At 35.8% G+C, this 27,576-nt stretch overlaps 1 protein-coding gene across 1 annotated transcript; it reads right to left on the bottom strand.

Annotated features, from left to right (window-relative positions):
• cp (ceruloplasmin) lies at positions 1-27,474 on the bottom strand (the record flags this gene model as incomplete). The annotated part of the gene is made up of 27 exons (XM_079245195.1): positions 1-332; positions 417-429; positions 9,094-9,249; positions 11,663-11,778; positions 16,861-16,966; positions 17,360-17,416; positions 17,518-17,657; positions 18,358-18,449; positions 18,782-18,853; positions 18,924-18,979; positions 19,057-19,163; positions 19,438-19,566; positions 20,287-20,426; positions 20,802-21,009; positions 21,380-21,592; positions 22,246-22,396; positions 22,657-22,871; positions 22,971-23,015; positions 23,118-23,258; positions 23,902-24,041; positions 24,138-24,276; positions 24,416-24,578; positions 24,966-25,057; positions 25,141-25,314; positions 25,406-25,618; positions 25,699-25,943; positions 27,314-27,474. The coding sequence occupies 27 exons, from the start codon at positions 27,472-27,474 to the stop codon at positions 1-3; spliced, it is 3,816 nt and encodes a 1,271-aa protein (XP_079101321.1).
• Positions 27,475-27,576: the final 102 nt, after the last annotated feature.

The raw sequence follows: 27,576 nt of genomic DNA, 5'->3' as shown, positions 1-27,576 counted from the left end.
CTATCGTCCATTCAATTCTCCAGCCATATAAACACCATTTCTCCACTCATTCATTGTCGGACCTCGTAACTGCTTGCAGCTTTTCCCTCTGTCCCTTCCAACCCTGAAGATCACTTTTGGCTTGACTTCCTGGTTCTGATCCCTGCCTCGTCTCCCGGACTCCTCGGCTTGACATCCTGGTTTTGAACCCTTGCCTGTCTCTCGGATGACCCCTTTAAGCTGTGTCTCCATCAGCTTGCTGAGATCAGCATTTTCTTGTTGCAGAATAAACTTGTAACAAATCTTATCTGTCTCGAGGAGTTCTTCGTTATATCCAGACTGCACTCCCTGAGCTGATTTTAATAAAGACAGTATTGAATTTAAAAAAAAAAACAAGTCCCCAAGAGTTGCACAGTCATCAAAAGATCTTCACATACCTTCTACAAAATTCTGCACAAAACCACAAAAACAATATTAGAGCAAAACAGTGGTTTGCAAAGGTTTCTTAGAATAATGCTGTCTTAACAGATACACCAAGACTGAATGATCGTAACTTTGATCACAAGTGAATAGCCCCGTTTAGTGCAGATAAAACACATCTTTTACAGACAAGGAGCTTTCAATGAGCTCAGTGTCGTTGGTGGTCATGAAGCATGGATGAAAAACCCTCAACCTTAGAGTTGTGGAGTTAAATGCTATTTCTCATACAATTTACTCTATGTATGCAAGAAAATTACCCAACATCCCAGAACTGAAGAAAGTTAACTCAAAAATGTCAAACAGTTCAGCAGCTCCAGGTCAAAGACAGGTAAAGTGTAAAGAAGTTCTCCTTCCCAAAGAGTAACATGAGCTTCAGAGGCCATCGAGGTTGTCACTACAGATATAAAATCACTTAGTTTTAAAAGGAAATACTGAAATGAAGGTGTGTAAAAGATTTAGAGCATTGTGAGGAAACAAGCTTAGAACAGATATATGCATTTTCCATGCTGAATTCTGAAACTTTCCATTTTTTGACGAAGACTGTTTGTTGCTGAAAACAGTATTTGTGTCAATTTCACACCTAGAGGTCAGAAACACTGATATAGATGTGTGCAACTTCACACAAACCAGAGGTGTTTATACTTTACTGGTTTCAGCCCAAAGTGTGCTTTGTTTCAAGCAGTAATGCGTCTTAGACTTATTAGCTGAGAACGGATTTAAAAACAGCATTTTTTTTCTTTTTTTGAGGGGGGGGCGGCGTAACAATATGCTGTAATTAGAAGAGGCTTGTAAACAACCTTGCATCTTCTGTTCACGTCATCTCAGTGCAACTGAAAATTAACATTCCTGCTCATAAGTTTAGTTATTCTTGAATACCCAGTGATTTACCTACATTTGATATGTCAGTATAGTGACAACTATCATATGCCGAGGTATTTATAGTGTTATAGTGTTGAATACTATTCAGACATACGAGTAGCGCCGTTTTTTCCACCTAAATGCATGTTTGAGTTTTCCAGCACCCTCTCCAGTTTCCATGGCAACATGAACGATTGGTTTTAAAGAGTTTTTTCCACTTTGAAATTTTAGTGACGTCCTGGGGAAGGGACTCCGTGATTGGTCATCTTCTCAGAGTTGTGCCAGAGTGCTCCAATCTTACTAAATGGCACTGGGTTGTGCATGGTCACGAGAAGAAAGACAAGCCCACCTTCACTGCTCAATATAACTACTACTAGCAGTTAACCAATCAGACGTGGCCAGCAGGCAGGACGTGGGGTGGAGCTTTCTCTGTTTGCTTGTTTCTGGCAGAGGCTGATCTGAGAGGATCAATACAAAATGAATGAAGGAGTTTGTGAAAAATGCTTGATTATTTTGTGCCCTCTGGACTTGCATATTAAAATAACTTAGACTAAAATGTGCATAAAAGAGCCACTTTAATGAGAGCTAGATACAATGTATATTGTAAAATTTACTTTATTCATTTTACGCAGTTATCTTCAAACTTTCAGCTAATTTAATCGATGGTTTTAGCTCAGAAGGAAGAGCGGTTGTTTTTTAGTTGGAAGATCGATCAAACTTCATCTGACTACAAGCCTAATAAGTGTTCTTGGGCAAGACACTGAACCCTGCGTTGCCCCCCAGTGTATCTATCAGGGTATGAGTGTGTGTGCAAATGGGTCAATGTGACATGTAGTGTAAAGCTCTTTGAGTGGTGGGTATGACTGGAAAAGAACTATAAAGGTACAAGTCCATTTACCATAATCAATCTTCAGCAGTATTGGATGTTTCAGTTCTGTGCTATACTCTCCATTAATCTTATCTTTGTTCTTAGCTGCTGTCTAAAGCAATTTTTTAATCAGCAAATCACATGTTGAAAAGTCACTGTATTTAGACATATTATCACAAACCAAGTATGAAAGTGGGGAAGAAAAGTGATTAAATGTAACTTAGCTATTTTAGGATGAATAACTATTTTTAGGTGTTTTAATTTGATAGAAAGACAAAATGTTCCATAAATTATTGCGTGTTAAATCTACAGTATGGAAAAATGACACATGGAGCCTCACAGCAGAAAAGTAGTGCCAGTCCTGCTTGTTAAAAACCAAAGTTAGCGCTGAAAACAAGTTTATTAAAAACAATAGAAAACAATTATGGATTTAATGGATTTATGAGTCTTGATTCCCTCTGTGACAATTAGATGTTCAGAAATTGTGAAGAGAAAACATAACAGCATAGTTTCACCTTTTTTTTTTAACAATTCAGCTGCAAGTAACAATGTGTGAAAGGTGTTGTCTGCACACTGGATTACCTGTGTACTTTCATCATGTCCATGGACGATTCTCGTCATTGGTTTAGTTTGTTAGTTTATTTGTCAGGGAATTTAGCTTTGGCTAGTTTCCATCTGGGGCTGCACGGTGGCACAGTGGTTAGCACTGTGGCCTCACAGCAAGAAGGTCACTGGTTCGATCCTTGGCTGGTTTGGTCAGTGGCCTTTCTGTGTGGAGTTTCCATGTTCTCCCCGTGTATGCGTGGGTTCTCTCCAGGTACTCCGGCTTCCTCCCACCATCCAAAGACATGCATGTTAGGTTAATTGGTCACTCTGAATTGCCCCTAGGAATGAGTGTGAGCGTGAGTGGTTGTTTGTCTCTCTGTGTGGCCCTGCGATGGACTGGCGAGCTGTCCAGGGTGTACCCTGCCTGTCGCCCAAAGCCAGCTGGGATAGGCTCCAGCTTCCCCGCGACCCTGAATTGGAATAAGCGGTTCAGAAAATGGATGGATGGATAGTTTCCATCTGGCCCTGTAATGGACTGGCAAGCAGTCCAGGGTGTACCCTGACTTTTGCCCAAAGACTGCTGGAATAGCTTCCCTGCTACCCTTCATTGGAATAAGCGGTTAGGATAATGAATGAATGAATGAATGGTTTCCACCTGCACACCCTGTGCAAAGTCGTAAGATTTAAAAGATATTTAAAAATTACAACAGCTGCACTTACACACAATAAATTTACATTTTTCCACACACTCAATATCATAAAACCATTACATTTCACTAAACACTCATAATGAAAAACATATATACATACATGCATACATTAACATGCAGCTGATCAATCAACAGTTGATTGGTCTTGTTATGAAATGAAATCTCTGAAGAATTTTTCCACCAGCTTCATGAATGTTTCTTTTTTTTATCTAATTCTGAAGCCAAGAGGAATTTAAGGAGTTCTGATGGAAGAAAGAGATCTTATCTGATACTAGCAGCATTTCAAAACAGCCTGCATTCAAGGAAAAATGTGAAAAATGCTAACTTTAACAAAATGTGCATTCTTTGGAATAAAAAAAACTGGGTTAACAAAACTTATAGGCCACAATATAGAAGAAGAGAAGAGGAAATCTTAGGCTATGTGTTAAAGTTGTCCATAGATTGCCATCAAATACCATAAAATGCATATGTGATAAATAAATAATAAAGTTTATCATGTGCCCTGCAATGGAATGGCGAGCTATCCAGGGTGTACCTGCCTTTTGCCCAAAGACTGCTGGATAGCCTCCAGCTTCCCCGTGACCCTTCATTGGACTAAGTGGTTGGGGTAATGAATGAATGAATGAATGAATGAATGAATGAATGAATAATACATCATGTGAACCATATTTGTTACACAAAATATTCTGTATGATATCTAAAATGAGTTATTGAAATTTCACACTTTATAATCATGGTACAAGGGAATTATTTTCAGTCTTGAAATAGTTTTATTTTGGATATCCTGAAAACGTTGACAATATGGACATGTACAAAATGAATGATTACAACAATGAATATTTGGTACTTTTGTAGAGTGCAAATAAATTCAGAGCACTAAGACAGCCTTACCACATTGTGGTCATGTGCTTGTTGCGGTGGACTACAACTGTCTGTAACACAAATTTCAGCCTCCTTCCTAAAGCAATAAACTGTATTATAAAGAGTCATCCGGAGGACTTAAACAGGAAAGCCATCGGAATAATAAAATTTCACAATATACATAATTTAATTATAGTAATAAGGAACTTCCTGCCTGTCATGACTGTGTTATTTATTCATAATTTCATTATTGTTTGGCAAGAAGATGCAGCAGTTCATGTATGGAAAAGTGAAATTATGTTTGTCTACAAGAATGCCTGATACAACAAAGGTAGGTGTTATGGTGCACAAGGTGCAGGCACATAATTTGCATGTGATATTGTACAAAGTGCAGCATCAAACATACTCACAGGCAAAAACAAAGTCTTGCTCAAAGAAGTGGGAGGCAGCAGATCTGCAGCGTTTGTTTCCATAATGCTGAGCTGACACAAGTATTTTTGCTTCGTACTGTTATCTTGAGGTTGCTTAAAAAAAAGCCAAAAATTCCTTTGTTACTCAAAGGCAAGTTTTGCTTCTTATATCAAGTAATATTTTGACCATCACTTTGCAAAATGATGCAATGTTCAACACTCAATCCAGGGAGTATTCACATCCTTTTACTTTTTCATGTGGATTTTATTTCAACACCTACATTTCCACTGTTGACTATCCATCTTCATTCATTAAAACCTTCATCTTCATCTTCATCTTCATCTTCATCTTCTGCTGCTTATCCGGGGTCGGGTCGCGGGGGCAGCAGCCTAAGCAGGGAAGCCCAGACTTCCCTCTCCCCAGCCACATTTGCCAACTCTGCGGGGGGGATCCCGAGGTGTTCCCAGGCCAGCCGAGAGAAATAATCCCTCCAGCGTGTCCTGGGTCTTCCCGGGGTCTCCTCCCAGAGGGACGTGCCTGGAACACCTCACCAGGGAGGCGTCCAGGAGGCATCATGACCAGATGCCCGAGCCACCTCAACTGGTTCCTCTCGAGTACCCAGTACCCTCGAACTGTAGCTTTGTTTCTAGACACTCAATAAGAAAAAGGATTAATTAATCTCTTTGCACTGGCATGCTCATTTTGACAGTCCTAGTTTTTGTCACGTTGTTATTGGGGTGTATTACTGGAACTATTATTGGAACACGTTCATGAATAAGAGTATGACAACAAAAACATTTTATATTCTATAGACGAATATCCAAAACTGGTACCAGTATACTAGTATCAGTATCAGGGCAACTCTATAATCGGAGAAATTGTAAAAAACCAAGAGCAGGGCGGTGTTTAGTTCAACTGGTTGAATGGTTTTCATGTGCATAGAGGCTACAGTTCCTTGACATACTTGGCTCAGGTTATATTTCTGCTTGTCGTTTGTTGTCTGCCAGTCTCTGATCCTCTTTCCTATCAACCTACTGTGAAATTACATCTCATACTTTATAGTCATTACAAATTCCTGATCACTGCAGTTGGTTTGTGTTGGCTTCTTTAAAACAATTACCAGGAAAAAGCTTCAACTCACCAAAAAACAACAACAAAAAAAAAAAGACAGCACGCAGATCTCTGCAGACAGTCATTGTGTAGCTCTCTTACCTGTAGTGCTGCTGTCATACTTGTGAACAATCAGTTTCACTTTATTACTGTGTGTTATGCCAATATTTGATTGATCTGGAAACAAAGTGAGCCAGTAAACATCACTGTTATTTTGAGTTAGATTTGTGATGTGGTAAAGCACAGAATTGTTATGTAAAATTTCAAAGCAGTTCTGGAAATTTGGATGTTCTGAGATCTTTTTTTCTCCTTTTATGTAAACTGCAAAGCGACTGTTGTTTGTGATTTTGGCATTTAAATCAAACTGGAGCGTGATGTTTTTGTCAATGACGCCATTGATAACCTTTGCTTCCTCTGCTGGCTCTGCTTGGCCAGGGCCTGTAACAAAACAGAAGAGGAGTCACCATTAATGGAGGGGATGCGATGAAAGTGTTCAGTGTAAAAGTAAAACTCTTTAACCGCTGGCAGTATTCATTTACAAAGGAAGAGATGGCTGCCCTCCCTGAGCTGGGTTCTGGCGGAGGTTTTCTTCCTGTTAAAGGGGAGTTTTTTACTTCCCACTGTCGCCGCATGCAGCTCAGGATGGGGTATTGGATCGAAGTCATGACTCAATGCAATCAGTTGGTGCACACATTAAGTTTCTAAACTTGCATCTGAACAAACCACAAGATTTCCAGAAGTCTTGTTTGGACAGACAAGACTAAATGTGTGTGTTTGGTAGCAATGCACACTTCATAACTACATGACAGATTATTTGATGATTCAAATTTTCTAATTATTCAATTCAGCAATATTTGTATGCACCACTTCCCAACAATATTTTCACAGGGTACTTTTCATACACATCATTTCAAGCCCATTCATACATATCCTATAATAGAAACCAACTGATTCCATCGAATCATGACGATCCAATCCCCTATCCTGAGCATGCACGAGGCAGCAGTGGGAAGAAAAAAACTCCCTTTTAAACAGGAAGAAAACCTCCTTATTATCTACCATTAACACCATCTAAGCACTGTTTTGTTTTATAAAGAAAATAACATTTCTACTCAAGTTTACTGGTCCAGGATGGGTTTAATAAAAAAAAAAAAAAAAAAAAAAAAAAAAAAAATCCCATTTCACTTATTTTAAAAAATGTAATTTCATTTACAGCGCTGTCTTCATAAGTGTTTATTAAACATATTTTCCAAACTTCTTGTCTTGTAGGTCTAAAACTAAATAAAATATACTTTATGTGTAACAGAGGGAAATTGAAATGTAGGAGGGCCTTTCTGGTTTATCTTTTTCAGCCTCAGTGACAAGGTAATACCTGTGTACAGAAAACAAGCAGTGCTGTAGGTGAATTAGGCAAATCCCACGGTTGCACTGAAACTGAATAAGTGTTGTATAAAAGTATTCATCAAAAATTCCATGACATCACATCAGTATTAATTAGAATATGCTAAATATAAAACTCCTGAAGTCTGAGCAGTTCCTGAACAAGATTTCTGTTTGAGCAACGCCTACATGAAACAATAAAAGGCAGAATATCAGGTAAATGATAAAAGACAATAAAGGAAACAGTGGCTTTATTTCAGATAGAATTTTACAAATGAAGCATGCCGAATTGAAATACTTTTAACATGACATAATGTGGAAATGCATTGTATTTTTCATCTAACAGCTTCAACAACACTTCTGCCATGAAACTGAATGTTTTCTTTGTTGTTGAAGTGACTTTTACAGATCCCACATTAATCACAACACATGATTTAGGATGTCCGGTTAGATTTAGAAAAAATCTGCTCATTATTTTACAATTACACATTCTTATGTGGAAATTAATCTTAACTCAAGTGTTTTGTTGCATATAGTGAACTCTAAAGAAAAAAAACACAGTCATAATATACTTGCGAAGTTGGTATTTTTCTTCCTGAGAAATGAACAACATTCAGGATGTATGGCAACCTGTTTGTTTCCAGTATAAGTTGTGTGAATGTTTGCATTGCACTTTTTTCCCAACATTAAACACATAGAAGTGAGAACTCAGTCAGTACTTGTCTGACAAATCAAACCATAAACATAAGCAAACGGAGAACTTTCTATTTTTTGCAAAGCAGTTGGAAGTGAGATAGTGTCAGATAGTAGCTGCATGTGTAAAACTGCTGTAGATGCAAATCAACAATGGAAAAATCAAGCATGTATAAGCTGTGAATGTACAGTACTGTTGACTTAAACAACTATTCTATCAAACACATGATTAAAGGGGTGTCCCCAAAACTGTTTCATTTCATATCAGTCTTTCATTGTTTTATTACAAAATGTGAACTAAGAAAAGTTTCGCAGAAAGAAAAAGAAAGAAAAATAAAAAATAGAAAAATAGAGACTGATGATATAAAAAAAATACTTTAATTTCAGGTAGTTCCTTCATGACGTTGGAGTGAGGAAATAGAAAGCAGTTTTTTGTTTTCTACTTTATTCGAGAGCTTAAGGAAAATAATGATTTCTGAATGCATGAATCACTATTTTATTTATAAAAATATATAAAAATATACTTTAGGGAATTTTACAGGAACTAAACAAGTATTTTGCTATAGCTATTGTCTTTAAATCTTATTGAGAAATTCCTTTCCACTGTGTATAGCTTATACTTATACTTAACTTCCCATTCTGTGTGTGGCACAAAACATGAGAACAGCCTCAAACTGTATAATTTTTCATGTTATTAACACATATTAGAAGGTATCTGACTTTTAATGGCACCAAGCCTCAAAATACTTTCCTTATGTTGGATATCATAGTGTGGATTTGCAGAAATTCTAATTTATCCAAAGCTGCTTATTTCTGCTCTCCATGATTCTTCTTGTCAGTGCTGACATGTCTGAAAGTTGTTTCTTCTTTCTGAATTCCTGACTTTAAGAGCATTGTTCATAATGGCTGTGAATTCTAGTAAATAAGAACCATCACAGGAGACCGATTTCCATTTGAGTTTGTAGAGGAACAAAAAACCAACCAAACAATAAAGCTAAAAACTGTCCCTCAAAACAAGAATAAGAAGACCAAAGGAAAAAATAAATAAATCTAAACAGTACCTTCCATAACATCTTCAAAAGTAAAGCATTTGTAAAATGCCAGACTACTCAAGAAATCCTGGGGTCTATGTATACATATATCAGACCAAGACAAAAAACCAACAAAGATCAACAGATTTACTATCAGCTGTTATACTGTTCTCTTTTCTGGGATGTAGCTGACAGAGGCGTACTCGGTGTCACTGGGATTAAATTCCACAACTGCTGGAGGTCTCTTGGGGAAGTCCAGGACACTATAGACCAATGAGGGTCCAGGAACATTCATGGAAAACTCCACAGAGGAAATAGTTTCCTGTTGATACAGAGTTTGATTAATCTGCACAGGTTGTTTTGTATTTATTTCCACACAAATTGTCTTTAAAGATGTAATTATGTACAAACCTGCATCGTAGGATTGGAATTTTTGTGTGGATCTATTTCTTGGTCTGTATAAGAAACACAACAGGTGATATATTAAATTAGGACAATAATTTAATTACAGAATGCATGCCCCTTTAGGTTTTTGTATTTCTTTACTATAACTTTACTATTCTAGTGCTTTCCTACCATTACGATCCTTTCATCATGCAAGGCACATCCATAAATATGTCAGTTAAAGATCAGCGGTCTAACAAGTAAAAAGATCAGAGAAATAACATCTAACTCACCCGTTCAGCAAAACCTGATGAGCATTATTTATTAGGGACTCCCTCTAAGTAAATCTATGTAAGAAATACTAAAAATTTTAAGACAATGTGTTACCAAAGATCTACCAGTGTTGTATTTTTTAAATGTACAAAACTCTTTAAGCAGCTGGTCGCATATTAATTTAACTGACAACACTAAAATATAATTTTAAATGAGAAAGTTTCAGATGACATTGTAAGCATCCATGTTAGCTTATTACAAGTTGGAGTTAAACAGAAAATTTTTTAGTGCAGACAACTGTAAATATGATGCCCACATAAGTCTACATCAGATTGTTTAAGGGGAAATTTTCCAACATATAACATTGATTGTTAAGATGCATTGTCACAAAGAGAAACAAAACTAATTTTTTGTGCTAAATTAAAGGCATCAGAGAAAACATTTTTCCACGCATGTCCATGCAATTTTTTAAGATGGGTTTGTTTTTGTTTTTTTATCACTTTCTGCTTAAATCATATAAATATATTGAGTATAAGTACATTTAATAAACTGAATCAAAATGTTTGTATAAATGTATGAATAAAGTGTCAATTGAGTGTATTTTGATTTATGGCTAATTTTTTTTATATTAGATAACACAAGTTTATCAATTTAAGCTTATTTTTGTGTATGTGTATTTATTTTTCTCAAAACAAATAATGATAGAAATTTATGTTGAAGCATGTAAATTAATACAACAACAAATTAATTAAATAATTATCTAGCATTTTCCATCCACTTGATGCATCATGCAAAATTGAAGCGTGCCAGTAAATAACTAGGAGCATGTTTCTGGTTTTGACTATCTTAGACAATATGGACACCAGTTGCACCACAGCCATGTTTGATAAGACACAGTACTGCATAGTCAGCAAAAATCTGCACATGTATTCAAAAATGTGGTTTCTGAGGTGATTGGGACTATCAAAATATTTCATGTCTATGGCTTAGCTCCCACTAAAGTAGGTCAGAGGGGTTTGCTTCAGAAGTGCAAGAGAACAATTACATCTTTCTCCTACTCATGTCACAGTAATTGCAGGCAAGGTTAGATTTGCATGCTGTGAGGGAGGCTTTCATTTTAAAAAATGTGAATCATCAAATGCAACAAAAGGATACAAAACTGCAATCTGGTTTGCATTTTTCAGAACTTACCCTAACAATTGCAAACTTTTTCCACATCCCTGAAACTGGAACAGAACACCCCAGAACAAAGCCATTGTTCCACTATCAATACATAGTATGCTGAATATAAAAACATTAGGGAGATGGTGATAATTTATAGATCACATTTTCCTTACCTTTTGTTTTGACAAGAAAACAGATCAAGAATGAAAGTATTGCAGTTACAAGCACAACCGATGTAACCACAAGGAAAGTGACGGCGTCAGGGGAGAAAACACTGGAACTTCCACTGTCTGAAGATATATGGCTAGTTGTTTTTGGAGGAACTGTGGGAACAAAAATATTTACTCATCAGTGCATGAAATAGATTTCTTTTTTATCTGCATATTAGAAGTAGTGTGACTGTAAAGTCAAGTGGAAACTGTGTCTGGTTGCATTTGTACATTTTTCTGTTTGTGAACTTATCTAATTTTTACTTCATGACAACAAATGACAAGTATGTGTCTCACTTCTCTTTTTCACTTCTTTATGGAAGTTCATTCATTCCTTACGATGATGTGAAACAAATAAACATGCTAAGTGGAATAAATTAAACACCATAAATGAAAATGTGCTAACTTTAAAGTCATCTGCAGATCTCTGCAGACAGTCATTGTGTAGCTCTGAACTATACGGTGTTAATAATTATAAATCTTACCTGTAGTGCTGCTGTCATACTTGTGAACAATCAGTTTCACTTTATTACTGTGTGTTATGCCAATATTTGATTGATCCGGAAACAAAGTGAGCCAGTAAACATCACTGTTATTTTGAGTTAGATTTGTGATGTGGTAAAGCACAGAATTGTTATGTAAAATTTCAAAGCAGTTCTGGAAATTTGGATGTTCTGAGATCTTTTTTTCTCCTTTTATGTAAACTGCAAAGCGACTGTTGTTTGTGATTTTGGCATTTAAATCAAACTGGAGCGTGATGTTTTTGTCAATGACGCCATTGATAACCTTTGCTTCCTCTGCTGGCTCTGCTTGGCCAGGGCCTGTAACAAAACAGAAGAGGAGTCACCATTAATGGAGGGGATGCGATGAAAGTGTTCAGTGTAAAAGTAAAACTCTTTAACCGCTGGCAGTATTCATTTACAAAGGAAGAGATGGCTGCCCTCCCTGAGCTGGGTTCTGGCGGAGGTTTTCTTCCTGTTAAAGGGGAGTTTTTTACTTCCCACTGTCGCCGCATGCAGCTCAGGATGGGGTATTGGATCGAAGTCATGACTCAATGCAATCAGTTGGTGTCTATTATAGGATATGTATGAATTGGCTCGAAATGATGGGTATGTTGATTTGTGTATGTAAAGTGCCCTGTGACAACATTGTTGTGAAGTGGCGCTATACAAATGAAGTTGAATTGAATTGAATTGAAGAGTCTTTTGCTTTAAAAAAAAAAAAAAAAAAGAAAGAAAAAAGATCCATACACAGTAAAAAAAAAAAAAAAAAAAACCAAAAAAAAAACCGATTTTTATCATTGTATATTTTAATGAAAAGAGTCCAATAATGAAATAATCAATTTAAAATCTGACTTGAGAATTAAGATAATCTATTCCTTCAGTGTTGGTTAACAATATTATGTATTTACAAATATTTTAACATAATCTGAATCTTTTAAACTATAACATCACAATGACAACATCTAAATCAAAATATACTCCTAAATAGTTTTAGTAGTATGATGGGAAAAAAAAAAACATCTCCAAATTATATTCTTTATCCTCTCGAGTTAGCTACAAAGACCATTTCAAAGATGAATTGCAATAAACTACAGTAAAACATATTGCTGACTTAGTTTACAAGCATTATTACATGTTAGAGCTAAAGTTACATTTTGCTGTTTTCCTTGCAGTTATCTGTATAAAATAAAATGTCCATTTTCTGTAACAACAATGTGGCAGTTCCAGCATTAAACTCAGTCCTTAAAACAATACAAAAGCACACTTTATCTATATATTCTATTCTATTCTACAGTAATTTAGCTGTCACTTTTATTCAAAAAGACTTATATATGTGTGAGAACAAAACAGGCCCAAAATCAAACAGTAGAGGACATCACAGGAAGGTGCTTGTGAACTGCTGCAAGTCCAGTTGGACACAGCTGTTGAGATGTAGTGCTACAGGCTTTTCCCCCCAACCCCAATATATTCCCTATGTTAAAATACTACATTCAATAGAATATCTATCTAAAACAAGAGGGAAGGTAGGAGACACAAGGCAGAGCAAGTATATCTATCTAATTATCCATCCATCTATCTATCTAATCCTAGTTGAAACAAGTACAGTGTATTATTTAGCTGGAAAAAGGAGTGAAACAACACAAAGCAACACGTGCTGCCCTTTACCAACTTCTTTGAAAAAAGGTCACTAAAATTTCTCAGTTGCATAATGGAAACATAATTTCATTTAAACAGGTTTTAAATGATATGCAAACTCTCTCATTCTGTTCTTATTACATGTCACACAAAGGTACAGCTTTCTGGAAGTACAGTTGTAGCCTATGATAGTCAAAAAGTCATTGAAGTGTTCTGGTGAGGGTAAATTCTCTTTACTAGATTTTAGAGTGAAAAGCACTGGTGTTCAAGATAAATGATATACCTATATGATATATGTTTCTGTGTACTTTAACAGCATTATTTTAAAAAATTTCTTCAAGATTAAAGATGCCCATGATCTACTTATGTATATCACATTATCTAAAAGATGGTTTCCATCAGTATTTAGCACTCAACCCCATTTTAATGCACTTCTGCACAAGTAATACTATTGCAGATACCACAAGCAAAGTGAGAGAAACAGCACAACAGAAAACCAATATCGTTTTCCTCTCCTCAATGCTGTTTATTTCCAGTAAATCACTGACTCTGGCAAGTAAAGATGTTTTTAAACCTAGATACATATCTGATACAGAAAGTAAAGTTAATCAAACAAAAAAATTTGTAAAAAAAAAAAAAAAAAATTACCACAGCCATCAAGCAGGTGAATCCCCCCCAAAAACCCATGTGTGAAAATTTAAATAATGAGCTCAAAAGAAAACAACTTACCATTTAAAACCATGTGAACTGTGAAGACCAAAATAAACTCAAGAGGTTTTCTGACGTTTCCAGCCATGATTAAAGAAATATTCTGGTTGCAGGCCTGACACGATGACCCTCAAGTCTTTATTCTTATGGATTAAATGAGCAGCCAAGTTGAAATCTTAGTTGTCTTAAGAAATAGTAACGTTTCAGTCAGACGAAAGGAAACTGTCGGCAGGAACTTGCAAAAACACCAAATTATCTAGTATCACAAGCACCTCCTGTAACAGATGACTTCAAAGAAGCTCATGGACGTGTGGCGTAGGCTGTCAGGAACTCAGCTAACATAGGTTGTCACTCACATGATGCAGGCAAACTAAGGAAGAGCAAATACTTAAATTCTTAGAGAGAACCTGCATGTAAAACATTTTCCTTTAAAAAAAAAAAAACAAAAAAAACATTTTCAGTATTTGTGCAAGTTAACTGTCATTGTTCATTAACAAACAACAGAAACAAAGTATAATCATCTATCTTATACAGTACAAATGCATGTTAAATGGGATTTAACAAGGCTTTAAAAGCCTTTTTTTTAAAGATAGAAAGAACAATTTGCCTTTTTGGATGTAATGAAGTTACCAATAATCATCTATTTGAGAATATAAAGAATAACCAATTACAGTACTCTAGATGGTTAAACAGACAGAAAATGATGATAAACTGAGCATTTTGAAACCGAGCCCAAAGCAGTGAGGGGAGTTTTGACTCATTGTGAGCTAATTTTACAGGAACCGAAGTCTTCAAACCTCAAAAGAAAAAGCAAAGTTATGGGTGGCAGCAGTATGCTATGGATATAATAAACGAAAGATGAAATAAAAGCAAATGTAGACTACTTTGTTAATTTATTGTAGAACAAATGAAAACAAATTAACTTGTCATTGCATTTTTTTTTTTAGTGTTTCTAACATGAAGATATTACTGCAAGCTGCCAGTATTTAACAAATTGCATTTTTGGTTGCATTATTTATTTTTAGAAACAGTTAGAAATGCTCTTTGGCACCAGTCATATCAGGTTCTTATGCAACATTCGGCACAGAACCAGATTACACTCATACAGTTTAGTTTGTTTTGCTACAAACACAAGATGACCTACTGGTTGTCATTTTCCTTTATTTTAATGTTTATTCCACCAAATCTAGATTTTCTGCTGTAGGGATGCAGATCAAGAGACAGAGGTGTGGTGAATGTTTACACTCAGGATGGTGGAGTACTTGTGACATTCAGAAATTGAACCTTGTTCCAATAAGAGTCATCCCTTCTGAATCCCAACATAATCATGTAACCAAAGTACAGCATGACAGAATGATTAAATTCACTTGAATGCTGTTTTTGATGCCTTTTGGTAAACAAGAAGCCAGTTGTCCACACTACACGAATCAATTCATGCTATAATAACGTTTGTAATTCAAATCTTCACATCTACATTGTCTGCCAAATGTGCATCACACACACAGTAACACTTCTAACCACAGCTGAGGAAGTTGGGGGCTTAGATAAAGATAAAGATAAAAAGATAAAACGCTGTCAGATGCACAGGGTGGGATTCTGTTGGTTGGATGCTTGGTTTCAGCATCACCACATAATCTTTGAGGTTACTGAAGACCTCCTAGTTTTCATGCTCATGACTCAACTGAAAAGTGCAAAAACTATTTAGCATTTTCTCATCTAACCTGTATACTCAGCTTTTTCTCTCCTTACACTTTAAGTATCACTTTACTGTGTAAACAATCTGGAAAAAAAAATATAAAGCTAAAATATCTCATGAATAAATCAAACAGTGTGGATGTTTTTCTCTGCAGCCTCCTGAGGTGACACATCTTGTACCAGGTTCTTGCTGGTGTTGTGCAGTCAGGGGTGGAAGTTCCACAGTGTCCATAAACATTGACTCAGCCGTACAGACAACAGACTAATCTCTAACAGAGCTGTCCAGAAAACTGAAATAATGTCCACATGTTAAGAACCACACTGTTGGTTGTGATGACACCTTTCATACTACCTACATGTACTGGTTGGGGGTACCCTGTAGGAAGTCTGAGGTGGACACCCCTCATGTGGACCTGTCATTACAACTCAGCTATGCCCCACAGTCATAGCAGGCCCTGGTCTGGACTCTGCGTTCCATTTAACAGAACTATTTCTGACTAGTTAACATGTCACCTATTACACAACTCAAGTAAAGTATACAAGATAGTGTTTTGGACCAAACTAGTTGACTCTAAGCTGACTAATGCTTCTATTGGGAGACATGACCTTAGCTTTTGTTCAAACTAGTTGGACTAAAGTGTTACAGATTGCTGGAAAAGAGGGACTAATGAGGTTTAAGTTTTCAACCTGTCAGGTAAAAGTCGTTACATGACAAATACAACTACTTTGTACACAGTGCAAAGTAGTTAAAGAAGCTGATGTTCAATGTCAAGTATATTGAGAAATGCTAAAAAGGTTGCAATAAGCCAGTTATAAAGCTGCAAACTCAACATCATAACAGCTTTCCGCCATCTAGTGGCCCAGATTGGTAACTACCAAGTAACTATATTTACTAAAGGTGGAGAAATTCTGGATATTCCTTCCCATCAGCTCAATCATATATAAGGCAGCTTGTGTTTATATGTAGTTAGTTTACTGTAAAACATGGTCCACACTCAAAATGCAAAGTTTAAACAAAATTTTATTCTGGATTATATGTTGTCATTTGAAAAAATAATGGGAATGTCTGATAAACTTTAATATATAATGATTAATGATTGATTCCATGTTGCTGCCAGCATAAATCATGTTAAAATGATTTTATAAACTAGAATATTTTGATATTTAGGCACAGAAATGAACATTTAGCTGGTCTCTGTATTCTTTTCCCTCAAGGATTCAGCGTCCCCTTCTCTGAACTGTTGAAGAAAAAAAGAACATAAAAAAGAGGCTTTTCAACTCTACAACATCCTGATGATCACTATTATCAAGCTGCCCCCTACCCCGCCAACGTTATTTTTTCATTTATTTGTTTATTTTTACCTTTTTCAGTGACAGTATACATCGTTTCCATTCCGGCTTTAATGTGGTCAGTGACATGACAGTGGAGCAGCCAAGTACCAGGATACTGAGGACGCATTTTTACTGTCTGGACAGGAAGAGACAACGACAACACATCATTTCTAGGTTAGATAAAAATTCTATATGAGTTTTTTGTTTGTTTAGTTTCCCCCTTTTTTGGTTTGTCATTATAAATTTAATAAAAACATTTTTGTGAAACTATGAATTCTTGTCATTTTAAATATAAATCCTATTGACCGCAATAAGAACTGCATTAAAATTAAAGTACCAGTATGACAAAAGAATTTATTTGGCTTTGATTTGCCGTCTTTGTTCAATAAAACTATCCCAAAAAAGTTATGTGGAAGTATTGAATATTGTATATCCTTAATATCCGTTAAGGATTTAAATAAATTAAAAAAAATAAATAAGACAGAATAACATAAAATAAATCTAAGTGAGAAGATTTTGTAGGTTTTACCTGGAAGGTGGCTGGAAACAGCTCATATGAGTCAACACTGTGGCGGCCTCCACCCAGCTATGGATTACAGAAAATCATTTATAAAATTAGATTATTATTATTATTACCATTATTGTAAAAGTGATCTTCTGCTGTATTTGTTTGCTTGTTTAGTATACCTTATACTCAACACTATGGCCATGCCAGTGAACAGTATGTATGTCCACCTCATTGCCCATTCCCATCAGGTACCAGTAAACCTTATCACCTACTTCCATGTTCAAGCCGTTCAGGTTACCATACACATAACCGTTAATGGCTGCACACAAACAAGCAGAAAAGTACATCATCAGAAAACCTTTTGCAAGTAATTTGGGACAATTTAAGTAAGAATTATGTATTATATTCAAACTTGATGTAAAAGTTTCTGTTTTGGGTTTTTTAAGGATAATTCTTTGTTTTCGAGTTAATCACATTAGAAAATAGTCCAGAAAAGTTTGTAATTGTTTTAATGTGTATTTAGTAAGAAACTAAAGGAAACATTTTGTCCAAACACAGGACACGATAAAGTGTTATGCAACAAACCAAATCATTGTATGATGTAACTTGCAAATTTCCTGAACTTAATGATAAAGTTACTCAGACAACTTTAAAACAAAATAAATAAATAAAAGAACAAAACTTTGGGTTCAACATAATTATTTTTTCATTAAATCCTTTTAATTGCTAACCCAAAGCATTTCTAGATATAAATTTCATAGCATTATTGTGTAAAGAGAGAATAGTTAAGCAGATGTCACCATTTGGCCAAAATATGACTCAATTATGCCATAAGGCTATCAATATAATAGAACTAAATAGATCCGGCACAAAATTAAAGTGTACTTAGAAATATAAAAAAATTATAAGTTATTTATTTCATCAGATTATGACTAAAACTTTCAATCAACACTGTCTGGTTATACAAATGTTACTGTCACTTTAAATTACAGTGAGTTTTGTGAATGTGTTTATCCCACCATGCATCTTGTTGCTCTCTATGAAGACTTCATCATCCTTCAGGTTTGGACGTGGAGTCCTGATATGTCTCCTGATATTTTCCTCCAAATACCTGAATTACAACAACATACATGTTTCTTTAGTGTTTGAAAAACTTCTGTATGAAAATTAAGGCAACATTGCAGTTTATTCTTACTTATTATGAATATTTAGTGTAGTCAAATACAAGATTGTTCAGAGTATGATGCTGTAATGTTAAAATGAAATCAGGCTCTCAAAGATTTCCAAATGTCCTTGTATTTCCTTTTTGTTTTGACAATTACGAATAATTTATATTTTACCTTTACCATTATTACTGTTTCATGGTTGTATGAAATAAAATAAAAATGGGATTTATATTTTCTATGCCTAAACAGATTGTTTCACAATTATCCTGCTACTTACCAGCTTTCATTCTCATCAAAAACCATGAAAAGCAGTGCAAACTCTTCCACTTCCTTCTTTAGTCCAAGAGTCCTGAAAGCAGCACAGGCTTGTTATAAATCATGAAATCAAACTCTGCAGAAAACCTTGTAGAAATATTCACCTGGCCCAACTACGGCGGCAAATCACCAAAGGACCAATCAACCCGCTATAAAGGTCCTGGTAGGGAGGGAAAAATATGTTAGTGTTAAATATTTCTATTTCTCTGTATTTGATTCTAATGTATATGATTGTACCTTTATAACATCTACAGTGGAGTAGTATGCAGACACAGAGCACTCCTCTTGCTCTGCTGTTGGTCCTGTATTCTTGTTGACATACCAGGTATATGTGTGAGTTTCACCTGCAAATATAAAAGATTTTGTTAAAGGTTTTGATTTCATATATGCATTGAAGAAGTTGCACATAATAAAGTATAACTGCATGGAAACACTTGATGCTTTGTTTTTGTACTTCCTGAAGGGTCAGAAGCATTTCAGAGGTTAAAATAAATACCAACAAGCTTTTAAGCAAGAAAAAAGTAAGAACTAATTATTAATAGGACCAAATCACTGATTCATTTAGTCTTTTTCCATAACAAAAAGTTTTTTTTTCTTTAATTTTAAGTGATACTCTACCTGGTTTAGTTTGATAGACAACAGGAGACTCGGTCTTGACTCCATGGGCATGAACAGAATATGGTCTTGATGCCAAATTTTTAAAAACAATTTTAACTTTGTCCCCCACATTAGCATGAATCATTGGACCTGAAAGGAAAGGAAAAGCTTTTATTCCTAGTTGCATCATAAAAACAATTTAATGAACAATTTTCAGTTGTTATCACAGAATTTGAGAGATACACAATAACTCCAAACAAGAAAATGAAAACCTGCACAAACAACAATGAAAGGACAAAGCTTTATTTAAAATGACCAGAGAGGCAAAAAATACCTAATTATACCACAAAAAAGGTTTTAAATGATCAAAACATGGAGCTGAGTTTACCGAAGGAAACTAAATATGTGTGAGGACGCATACGACACTTATACGTGGCAGTGCAGAACACTGCACATCTTCCACCAATAAGAGTTGTTCAGCACGCAACCAAGGGATCTGAAACGTTCTACCTCTCTATCACATACTTTTCTTTAAGAGATAGTTTGGGTTGAGGAAAAGATTTTGTTCAGGTCATGTCAGTGGAAATGCACCAGGGTTTTAAAAAGCCCTAAATAAATGAAAAGTTCCCGTGTTGGAGAAGGAGCTACAGATTGTATGGTTTGGGTGGTGCAGAGCACCGAAAGTTAACTAAGCCCTTTTCACAAAGTAAAATGTCTCCGGAACCCGACTCAGATGATTCTTACACATCAAAGAAAGGCCTGTTATTCACAGAAATCTCTGCACACACATTGTTTCAAATCATATTTTTTATTCTGAAAACTATAAAACCAACATCGAACCATTTTAAAATGTTTAAACTCGCCCCTTACCCATAATGCCGAGGTGTTCCATATCTGCTGCTCTTTCCACCTGTTTAGTAAACTTGTCATTGGTGAACTGTCTGTAGACAACCTTCTTATAACGAGAGCCGATAAAGCCACCACTCTGGTCCACGAAAGTAAGAGCATGACTGCCACAGGAAAGAATGTTATTTAGTAGCAGCTCATCATTTTTATAAAAAACATTAAAATGTTGGGCTACTTCATCAAGACAAAATGCAGGACAGTTTTCTGATCATCTATGTCATGGTAGTATATTGCCTTTATAATTTTAACCAGAACTACATTGTGATAATTGTGCTGCGATACTGAAGAATGAGATTTATTAAACTTTACATAATTAAGTTTCAGCTGAAGTGAAGAAAAATCTTTTTGTTATATGTTGAATATAAAAATCTGGAGGATTGTAACTATAGTCAGATATGTTATATTTTTACAATTGAAATTTAATGAAAAACGGTACCAGTGGATTTTTACTGTATCTCGGGTTTTATGTAAAACATTACTTCTCTTCTGCTCCACGGAAAAATTCTGTTTCCCAGGTGCGGTTCGGAGAATAGTCCCAGTCCATTTCCACAGCAGCAATGTAGTAGGTCTTTGAATGGAGCATCACCTCACCCTGACGCTGAAACAGGCCACATTTCTGCACCGTGTAATTGGCTCGCATGCCATTACGATAATGGTCCACTGTAGCAGACACAACTTCAAACTCACCTAAAACACAAAGAAATAGGACATCTGAGCATTTATTTACAATATTATTTGCAAAGATCTCATTCAAATGATTGCTGATTTTGCTTAAGTTGACCTTCAATGTGCTTGATTGCTTAAATTATGGGTTGAGAACCTGATCGGTCCATTTTAGTTTTACTTGAAAAAAACAAGATAGTTTGTTTAACTTTTTAGTGTTTTGGTCTGTCTGCCTATCTCCTTTACATTACTTTGAATTAGCTTTCTGTATTTTGCTATTTTTATTTCCCAAATACATCAATATGCATTTTATGTAATTGGTTATACACAGGCAAGGTTTACAAATATAACTGAATTCTCTCCTGTGTATCACAGAGGTACATAGGAAACTTACCCATGCTGTCTGGCTCCATAGTGACAGTGTGAGAGATGTGAGGGAAAACATTGATGGTGTCTCGTCTGTTTTGACGGTAGAGGATGCGGTTGCCCTGGAAATAAAGACTAATAATGTCCGTCTCTGAACCCAGTCCTGACAGATGCCATGTGACTTTATCCCCCTTACACATGGTCAGGCCAGGAAGGTTCCCATACACAAATCCATTGATGGCTAAAAGAAAGCAACAGAGAGAACAAGCACAGTTTGTGAGGGAGTGATAAATAATTTAAAAAAATACTTTGTTGTATTTATTCTCCATCACAAAGACACTTTAAAAAACCTCAACGCCACTGTTGACACATCATATCACATAGTGATTATTAATAGTATTGTAACATTAGAATTCTCTTGCCCATGAAATGTCTATAATCAGTCTGTATCTGCTACTGAAAGCTTTACAATTTTTTTTTCTCCTTTAGAAAATTATTGTTATATCTTATTGCATAGTTGATCTCATTCATGTGCTTGCAAATTATTCAAAATCCTGCTGCCAGGATATTTATGCAAACAAAAAGCTTGATCATATCGTACTTATTTTAAAGTCTCTGACCTCATTGAGTTCAAGTACATGCTAAAACTGATTTTAATGTTTTATGAGGGATTTACAAAGTGAAATGAAGTGTGTATTCACAACTGGAACAGTTTACCATTCATAAAAAGGGATATTTGTATTACCATTTAAAGCATTTTATGCATATATTATTGCAAATATTGAGCATATTGTCACCAAAGTGATTATAAGCTATTCCTAGTCATTTTGACTGTCCTTTCGGGGTGATTTTAATTTATACTGATGATAATGATTAAAGTCAGATTCTACATACCATGCATTTTGTTGCTCTTCATAAACTCTTCATCCTCTTTGTTGAAAGTTTTAGAAGAAGTGGTGAAAGTCCTGATGTTCTCATCTAGATACCAGCTGAGGTTTTCATCAAACACTGTGGCCATGAGGTGAAACTCCTTATTATAGTTTTTCTGTATGAGATTAAAGGCAGAACAAATGGGTAAAAATGTCACCTGTGTTTAAAATGATGTAATGTATGACTATATTTGCAAAGATAACCATTCACAGCCATTCGTGCTCACTTATTCATGGTCACACCTTAGAGCAGATAAGAAGTCACAAATGAACCTACTGTGGGCATCTTTAGATATTTGGAGGAAACCAAAACTGAACAAACAGTATATGGAAAATCTTAAGCCTTAATAGGTCTGTTTATCTTTCAGTTCTTCACCTGTACTTCTTTCTTCAGAGATCCAGGTCGACAGATGAGAAGGGGCCCAACCAGTCCCGAACTGGTGTCTTTAACAGCATTCACAGCAGAGTAGTACAAATAGGTCAGACAGTCAGCTTCCCCTTCTACAGGCCCAGCACCTACAGGTACCAACCACTCATACGTGTACACTGTCCCAGGTCTGACCAGAGCTGCAGGAGGAGGAGTCACAACTCCTGAATTCATACATTTACAGAAAAAAATAGAGTTAATGATAGTAATGACAAACGCATTTGAAAAGAACAATAACTGGTTCTGAAATGCAGATGACTTACTTGGCTGTTTTTTGAGCTCCCGTAGTTTCTTTTCTGTGTATGATTCTAACAAAGAGAAGAGTGGGGAGTTCAGACAAAGGACAGAGGTAGTGGTCAAGGGATGTTAATCACACAGTACTTTGATGACAGTTTTTTGCTTTATTTAACCTTCCAGCTCATTGTAGTAGAGTGTCCCATCCTGTTCTATACTGTACTGTACTCCATGTGGCTGTATCGTGTAAGGTCGGCTGGCTTTGTTCTTAAACACCACCTTGATTGTATCTTTTTCTTCAGCTCGCAACACAGGACCTGGAGACAATGAAAGGCACAAATAAAGTGGCAAAAAGCACAAAGATTGTCAGGAATCCAATTGAAAGACCCTACAGATGGTGTTATGATGAGGGTTTTTTTTTTTTTTTTTTTTTTTTTTTTTTTAACAGTTTTCAAAATCAGAGCAATTGACTCATTTTTAAGAAAATAAACAAAATCAACTGTTCAATAAACATCAGCTTTGACTCAGGTAGTGACCATCTTCTACACACCTGACACACATCAGACTTAATTACCAGGCTGGTGCAGAGTTTGACATTAAACTCTGCAGTAGTCTGCTAATTGATTTGAGTCAGATGGGTCGCAGCAGGGAAACTAAGTCATATCAGTCCAAACTCGGAAGATTTGCAGGACTGCGGTCCTTGACGACCAGAGTTGTCCACCCCTGGTCGATTAAATGTATTGTTTAATGTTTTAATATTTTAGTTATTTTATGTCCAGCACTTTGTTCAGCAGTTACTGTCAGAAAGTGCTTTTTATAAATAAAGTTTGCTTGACTTGGCTTGATGATTCTTATTTGGAGTAACTGCAAAATAGAGGAGCTGGTCAAATGGGAGGATTTGGGATTGGGCCAATTAAAAGGACCATGAACAATGTGCATTAAACTCCAGTCCTTGATTACCCAGAATTCCAAGGTGTTGTTCCTCTGGGCTGCGTAGCATCTTTGTTGTAAAAGTGTTGTCAGTGTATTCCACATAGCGAACCTTCTTATAGCGGCTTCCGATGCGGTTTGGACCTCTGGTTACAAACGTGCCTGCCTCACTACACGCATACAAAAGTTCAGTTAGAGTTGGGGAAGATTTTTTTTTCAACAAAAGAGGCACAATTTCTGTGTGAAATTATATATGTTCAACCAACCTCTCAGTAGGAACAGTAGGAGCATAGTCCCAAACCTCTTCTTCAGCAGCAATGAAGAACTGTCTGAGCTCACCATAAGGTCGAGGCTTATGGACATTTGGGAAGCACTTTTTGATCTCAAATAAAGCCTGCATTCCAGCTGGAAGCAATCATTGATGAAAACATGCAAAAATATTAGCAAAAGCCATCAAAATATTTTTGATGCTTGATTGAGTTTGATCATGAAGATGGAGCTGATGGAGTCATCGTCCTCATGTTAAGATCAGAAATGGTCTCACCCATCAGATGGTCATTGACAGTGCATGTGAGTAACCAGTGTCCAGGGTTGTCTGCCACCATTTCAGCTGTAGTGCTGGAGGCTGGGAAAAGACTGACTGTGTCGGTATGATGGTGGAGAATGGTCAGGATCTGGCCATGGAAATGAACTGAATGCATGTCCACCTGGATGAGCAACATTACAATTATGCTAATAAAGTCCACTTATATCTAAAATACAAGCAATTTATTTAAAATTTAGAAGTCTCAATGGTTTAAATACATATTACTTGAACTGAAAGACCAACATTTCCAGGTGCTTGGTGGTAAAATTTAGTTTCCAACATAAAGCATAAGGTCAAACCCCATTCTCAGATTTTCTCAGACAAAACAGATAATAATTCCCCCTAAAAATGTTTGTTATATGTATTTATAAAATATCGTATGCCATATGTGTTTTTATGCTGAAGTGCCTGTTGACTAAATATTATTCCAATATTGTACTAAAACACGACACATAATCAAAGTTAACATGAGTGTTGGGTTCACTATAATTCTAATAATTATTCTTACCTCATTGCCTAACCCAATCATGTGCCAGTGGATCTTGTTGCCTTGGCACATACTCAATCCAGGTAAATTTCCATACAGAAAACCATTTATTCCTGCAATACACACACAGGGTTAAATTGTATATTATTTGTAAGAATGCACATTTGTCTGTGTGTGTCTGTGGCTTCTTCCTTACCATGCATCTTGTTACTTTCAATGAAATCTTCATCATCCTTCAGATCTTTGGCAGGATTTGTGATGTATGTCCTGATGTTTTCATCCAGATACCAGCTGAAGTTCTCATCTGACACCATGAACAGCATTGCATATGTGTAGTCTGCTGACCTGTCACCATGCACGTCCAGAGTTCCTATTAAGCAAAGGAGAGAAGTTGAGGCATGATAAATGTATTCATGATACAGCAGTTAAACTCACCAGCAAATCAGTGTTTTTAAATTCACCTCTCTTGCAAATGAGAAGAGGACCTATTAGCCCCGAGTTGATGTCTTTTGGTGGGCGCACATGAGAGTGATAGAACCTGGTCATACAGTTACTGTCCTCAGATGCTGGGCTGTGGGATTGAGGGAGGGTCCACTCATAGGTCAATGTAGCACCAGGAGCCACTGAGTCATCCTTTTTCAGCGCTTGATCTGTCCCATCTGGATACAGAGCTCCTGTAGGAAACACAAATATTCCAGCATTTATCAAATTACTAAACTATCACCAATATTTAATTTGTTTGTTGGTTTCTCACCCTCGTTGCCTTTGCTGTAATTCAGTCCATGTGGATGGATGCTATATGGTCTGGATGCTGAGTTTCTGAGGTGGACGATTACGGTATCTCCCTCCTCAGCCATCAACAGCGGTCCCAGGTAACCGAGCCACTCTGGCTTCATTATCTCTGTCCTGTAGGTGGCATCGCTGTATTGCTTATAAACTGCCTTCTTGTAGACGGAGCCAATACGCTGGGGGCCTCTTTGTAAAAATACTGCAGCTTCTCTGCAAAAATGCATATAAATAAGTTACATTATTTTTCACACAATCAAATCAAGTTTATTTTACACAAGGTCCATTGTGTAATTCCATTCAGGCCTGAATAAGTCAAATTTGAAGATGTCAGCGAGAAACAATTGTTTCGTGTTGAATATAGTTGAATTGTTTATTTTTTATTTTTTTCCTTTAAATCAAAGAAAAAGCTCTTGTTAATGCTGTGAAAAGCTTTTTCAAGGGTGAATATTACAGCCTGAAAAACAAACAGACTGTTTAAACATCCCTAATCTATGATGATGATTCATCTTTCGGAAAACCGGAAGAAATCTGTAATAGCTGTAATATTGTTAAATGTTAAATGTGAAATGGTATCGCTTTCACCACATAAATCTTGTTGTTGCCTTTGAGTGCCATTGTTTTCAAACATTCACTCAAGTTGGCTTAGTAAATGTTTATATCAAGTCCTACATAAACTCTGAATTTTTACAAGTAAATGCTCATAACTTTATTGGGTTTGAACAGGAAATAATTCCATATCTTAGCAATACTTTAATGTCTTCTAACTTGGTTCATGAATTTTGAGAAAACCTCTACAGGATTTTGATATTTCGAAGCACTTTTATTAAACAAGTACTACTATTAAGCAAACTTTCCTATAAGCTAAAGATAAACTGTTTGTATAGAAAACTCAAATATTATGTAGGAGTTGAATAGAACTACTCTTAACTCTTAATAACAAAGTGTAGTTACTTTCACATCAGTCTTGGTAAAAAAAAAAAACATTTAAATACAAAAGAAAAGAAGTTACTTTCACAGAACATACTACTGCATTCGCTTCACACACACACACACACACACACACATATATATATATATATATATATATATATATATATATATATATATATATATATATATATATATATATATATATACATATATATATATATGTATATATATATATATGAAGTCACACACACATATATATATATATATATATATATATATATATTACTGACTACTGTCTGTAGTCTCCATTTATGTGGGATGTAGCTGCTGCAGTATCTTTTAATATAACAAAAAGTACCTTTTGTTAACCTCATAGCATAACTCCCAAAGTCATGTTTTGATTGTGATATCTGTCTATCCATGCTCTCCTAATTTTGCTGATCGACTGCGCATCATTACCTATTATACCTTAAAGCATGATTCAGGCCATTATGCTACAAAGCTAACTATTTGCAAAGTTATGCCTTTTTAACTGAACCTGCGAGTATGTCTTTATATGTAACTCAAGTTTAGCTCCACAAAAAAGATGTCTGATGTCTGCATCAAATGATTAAATTATAGTTAAAAGACAATTTGATGTGTGTACTTACGCATCCTCCTGCAGTGTAAGGTTCAAAATAACATTTTTCCCACTTGGTGCATAGTTCCATAATACTTCTTCTATCTTGAAAAAGTATTCTCTTTTCATGCCAGAAACACATATTACTGCGCAATACAACAGCATTGCAGTTCTCAACCCAAATCTATTCATTTTGGCAATATACTGCAGAGCCTTCTTCAAGAAGAAGTTAAAGAAAAACTAACACAGGATGATGAGTCTTTTAATTCTTTTGTCCAGTTTTCCAGCAGTTGA

This window comes from Telmatherina bonti, assembly GCF_933228915.1.
Source record: "Telmatherina bonti genome assembly, chromosome: 8".
NCBI classification, from domain to species: domain Eukaryota; kingdom Metazoa; phylum Chordata; class Actinopteri; order Atheriniformes; family Telmatherinidae; genus Telmatherina; species Telmatherina bonti.
Note: the sequence above shows the minus strand (reverse complement) of the source record. Positions and strands in the feature narration are given on the sequence as shown.